The 5180-nt window shown below is 44.6% G+C and overlaps 1 protein-coding gene across 1 annotated transcript in view; it reads left to right on the top strand.

Moving 5' to 3' along the window:
- LOC104965414 (G2/mitotic-specific cyclin-B3-like) overlaps positions 1-2690 on the top strand; it is a 41109-nt gene extending 38419 nt beyond the window's left edge. Inside the window, exons 8-9 of the mRNA XM_010794370.1 lie at positions 974-1142; positions 2656-2690. Of these exons, the coding sequence (XP_010792672.1) occupies positions 974-1142; positions 2656-2690 (204 nt within the window). The remainder of the gene's footprint in view (positions 1-973; positions 1143-2655) is intronic.
- Positions 2691-5180: the final 2490 nt, after the last annotated feature.

Genomic DNA, 5180 nt, shown 5'->3' with positions numbered 1-5180 from the left:
ATCCCAGTCTTCCAGCCAAATGGTGGTCAGGAAATGAATACAACGTCTTACCCATTGGTCAACCTTGGTGAACCCTGAACTAAGTTCCCCACAGGTTTAGAAAAGAATACAAAATTAAAAGGAAAAAACAATGAAACAATACAGATTTCAGTATTCTGAGCCCCTACTCTCCCCATAACTGACGGCAACAAAAGTCCTACATTATTCAATTAAAATAAAGAAGTAAAAACAATAAGTGTGGCTTGATATTGAGTTAGACAAAGGTTGATAGACGCTGTGAGAATGGATCTGCGGGTAGCATTCGCTCGCGATCTCAAGTCGTCTACAACATACGTTTAGGGAGCTATATAGAAGCCTATGGACATCTCCGGAAAGTTGAAAATGTACGCTAAAGACTTGACATAACGTCAACATAGGCCAACCTGGGAGTGAGGATGTGTTGAATCTGTCAGTCTATTTCTGGAAAGAGCCCAGAACCTCGTGCAACAATACATTTGATTACACAGGGCGTTGCCCATACATTTATGATTGGTTGAGACTAGATGGAGAGTAACCTTGGTTTAGACTTTGGCTCTCTCTCGTTATTTACTGAGGTCCCTGAACACACCGCCGCACGCTCTTGTGTGAGTGCGGGCTCCACCATAATGCAGCCCTTACCACTACGGTAACCTGCATTAACTGGAGTCTTTGCTCTAGGCGTAGTGTGTTCTCTGACAGTAATACGGCGGCCATAATGTCCCTGTACCCGCATAGCACTAAGATAGCGCTTCCTGCGGTTTATCACTCTCATCTGCGCATGCCCACTAGCCACCTCCCGTACAGGAGCTACAGCTGGGGCGGCGAGTGGGGAATTTGTACAGTCATCATTATGTGTAAGTGTAGCATTGTGGAAACAAAGGACACTTAGACTTGGATACAGATCAACTTTAATTTTATTGGAAAAATACCTTGTTGTGATCTGTGCATTAAACAGGGAGGAGGCGGGAATTTGCCCTTGCGTCCCGGGCGGAGAGACTCTCTCCCCCCGCCGGGCCACTTCCTCCCCCCGCCAGTCAGCTCCGGGAAGACGGAGCACCCCACCCGGCCGCTCTCTGCTGCTGAGGAGCCTGCCGAGGTCGGGCAACCCGTCCCCATGAATGCCGGTACGTCGGTTCCACGGGATGGGCCATAGGTTGGAGGGCGCCGCGGCCACGGAAGCCCCGTGCCGGCGCCTCTCCGTCCGTTTCGCTCCCTTCCGTTGCGCTCCCTCGCCTGTAGGGAAACCCGTGGAGGAGCTTGCTGCGGTATTTATATATTTATGATCCACGTCACGTATTCAGTTTCGGCGGCATTTCTTCCAGTTTGTCCAGAAGTTTTGTAATCAGGGCTCTAAAAATAGAGAACTACGGCAGATGTGTAATATTTAATGCTACCGAACCATGTATTACAATGCCGTTATGTGACGACTTTCAATGAGAAAAGCAAGCAAACTCGGAATAAAGTATTCTTTTATTTTATTTATTTTGGATTTTGGATTTCACATCGCATAAACACCATATCCCAACGTGCATTGCGGCTAAAACATCCAAGCACCGAGCTTCAACGATAGCTGAGGATTATGGGTAGTTTGATGTTTTATGTTAGATCAAAACCTCTGAAAAAGAAATGTGTCTCTCAGAATCGAAAGGGAAAAACCTATGGAAAAACACAAAAGCAGTGTTCACAATTTAAACCAATTAATGTCATCTAATTAAGGATAAACTGTTGTTTTTTAGTGGATGAGTAGTGCAGATATCACTTTAAAATCATTTGACAGTGAGGGGAATACGGTTTTATTATGAAAACTTCGAAACCGCAAATACTGTTTTCACCCCGTGAGGGTTGACGGTAGCTTTACATGGACGCTGCCGCATATACACGTTCTCCTGGCGAGACCTCAAATCATCTTCGTAATATCTATCAAACTATAGATCCTACATATCCACTGAAAGTGAATTCTAAAAGTACAATATACACTTTTTGCTAGAAATATAATCAAAAAGCATTTGAATCGCCAAACTATCCTACAATTTAGGATTTTCCAGAGAGGGTTATTTGTGAATATACGACCCTCCGGAGCGTCTGCAGTCAACGGGAGCACTAGAGTTAGAAAACTTTAAAACGTGATTATACGTCGTAATAAGCGCTTGAACAATCGACCTATTTGGTCGTATGAGTTGGAGGACTTGTTGCTCCAATCACTACATATGACTCCATTAATACCTATACAATGGATAGTTGTAGCTCAAATGGTCTGAGCAAGAGGATTTATGTTCAGTAGTGGTGACCCTGGTGACAGACTTAATATGACTCCCTAATCATCAGACTGTCCAAACCTAAAAATAATGAAGAAAAAACTATTAACATGGCATTAAGTTGCATTTCTATTGGTACTTTAAAACTTTAAAATGATTATGGATAAATTGCTCTGCCATGATAAGCAGTGGATGATACATCATTTCTTTGATTGCTGTTAAGGGCCCTGTTTGAATGTCTAAAGCTTGGCCACATGAAAACGCTTCATATTGCCCCAAAGCTGTAATAAGCAGCACATCCAGTAATCCACACGCATGCAGCGTGGCTAAACAGTGCCAGCTGAATGTGTTTTCCTGAGTGTGTGTTTGTGTGCCCTTGCAGAGACGGAAGAAGGACAGATGTGCCAGAAGAACTGAGAAACTCCAAAGTCTCAAGCTTTGCCCCTTCCATATGTCCCCCCTTCCCTCTGTCTATAAGTTCCTCTCTTCTTGTCCTCCATACCCTCAGTCAGCAGATGTGTTTGTAATGGAACATTTAGCATGGTCGTCAAAAGAAACGTAGGCTTGGTATATAAATCACTTTTGTTAGGCCCAGAAAGGTGCACATATAAAAGTATGACCATGCATGGGAAATATGACTGTGAGGGCTAGTGGAAAAGTCCTTGTATAGCTCCATTACGAAGAGAGAAAGCGAACGGAAGACAAAAATACTCCAAACAATCAGAATATCAAAGCAGATTCTCTTGCAAGCAAGAGAAAGACGTGTATGGATGAAAGACTAATGGCAGCAAGTGTTTATTATATTTGTAAATGCTTTTGGAATTTCAAGCAATTGAAGACTGTACCTTATGGAAGATGGATGGAAACTCTGCTTATGACAGTAGGCATTTGTGTGTGGTCATTCTGCATAATGACTTTTGCCTATCACTTTAGATGTCGCATTACATACCAAATAGTAAGAGAGTTCCATTCATTCATACTGGTCGGTGTTTTCATCCCACTGCATGCGAACGTGCAGGAGGCGCAGCGCACACTCGCCGACCAGATACTGTGTGTGGAGAGGACTTATCCGGACTGTCTAGTTATTGATCTTGGTGACTTTAACAAAGGCAACCTCAGCCATGAACTTCCAAAATACAAACAGTTTATTAAATGCCCCACCAGAGAGGGGAATATATTGGATCACACCATCAAGGGAGCCTACCGCACCGTCCCCCGCGCTGTGCTGGGCCAATCTGACCACACCATGGTACACCTGATTCCTGCATACAGGCAGAAACCCAAACTCTGCAAACCTGTAGTAAAGACATTCAGGCAGTGGAGCAGTAAAGATATGGAGGATCTTCAGGCGTGTTTGGACTGTACTGACTGGGATATGTTTAGGACTGCAACTCAAAGTCTGGATGAGTATACAGAGGCTGTGACGTCATACATCAATCAATCAATGTTTATTTATTTAGCCCAATATCACAAATGTTACATTTTTCCCTGATCAAACATGACCAGAGGCGTGGGAAGGTATTTTGAGTGGGGGTGCTGAGGTGCTGGACTCCAGTGAACACTATATAGAGCACGCACACAAGCGCGAACACCAGGGGCGATACAGTGGAATGTTCTACTGCAACACTCCCCACACCCAAACACACAGTACACCCGTGACTGTTGTTACAATGAAGGCTCGATAATCAGCTCACGGCATATAGGCAGGGGTAAAGTGCTGTTTTTTACGAGTGGGGAGCGGACTTCACCTCCTCTAGGGGGGTCCGGGGGGACGCTGCCCCCGGGAAGATTTTTTTTAAATATTGAAGTTAAAACACACACACTAAATGCGCTATTTCCACACACACACAGAGCCGAGCTTGAATGACACAGGCACACGTTTATTTCCATGCAACTCTCTGATTGGTCTGGTGTCTTGCCTCTGTTGCATTCACTGAACACGGGAAATTACAGTCCTGCCGTCCTCTCTAGTGTCATGATGAGATTCACGTAAAGCACAGTTAATGTATTATATTATTGAGGTAGAATTGTCCGGGGCTACAGAAAAAACATTCGGGGCAGGCCAGGCGACGCCACTGGCAAGCACACACACCTACAAAGATGTAAAATATTATTTTACCAACAATGTGGAATTTATTGGCTACATATTACACAGATTATGCACAGCAGGAGCAGCAATAACCGTCAAGTAATAATTCAGACAGGGGAGCTCCGCACCGCCTGCCTGCCGCTAGGGGGTGCTGCAGCGCCCTCAGCACCTCCCTTCCCGCGCCCATGGCTCGTGAAATGCAACAACTTTTCGGTTTCACCGGTAGGATTTCTACACTCTTGGTGATGCTGACTCTGGATCTCTTCAATGACTGACTCAGAAGACTCAGAGTCCGTAAAAGGATCCGGATTTGCCATCTCCAATGGAGATGCAGTTATTTCCAGAATTCTTTATTTACCATTCATTCAAGTATTGTATGCCTTTTATCTGCTAATGTACAGGAGGAAGAGTGATAAACTGTCAGTCTAGTTGGCTTACATAACAGTTAAACTTTACAGCCGTTTACAGCCATAAAAAACATGGAACATTTTTTCCCCTTTTATTCTTTTTATGTCAATTTGCACATTTCATCGGTTGATGCTCAGCCTCTCCCCTTAACTCCTAACCAGGGACGCGTGCAACAGGTAGGCCTACAGGGCTAATGTTGCCGTTTTGCCAATTTTTTGTCTGACCTCCTGAACCCTGAAGGGTTTTTTTCTTTTCTGTTGTGGCCGGAATAAACATGATAAGCCCACAATTAAGTATTGTAGCTCTCCTGCCGGGAAAACACACCCGGGAAGTTCAGCGCTGTCTCTGCCCCAGTAACGTGACTTTGTTTAACAAATCTGCGGCTTGGCCCTGGAAAGCAAAGGAAAGCC

Source organism: Notothenia coriiceps, unplaced genomic scaffold, assembly GCF_000735185.1.
Source record: "Notothenia coriiceps isolate Sejong01 unplaced genomic scaffold, NC01 NC01_scaffold00037244, whole genome shotgun sequence".
Taxonomy (NCBI): Eukaryota; Metazoa; Chordata; class Actinopteri; order Perciformes; family Nototheniidae; genus Notothenia; species Notothenia coriiceps.
Note: the sequence above shows the minus strand (reverse complement) of the source record. Positions and strands in the feature narration are given on the sequence as shown.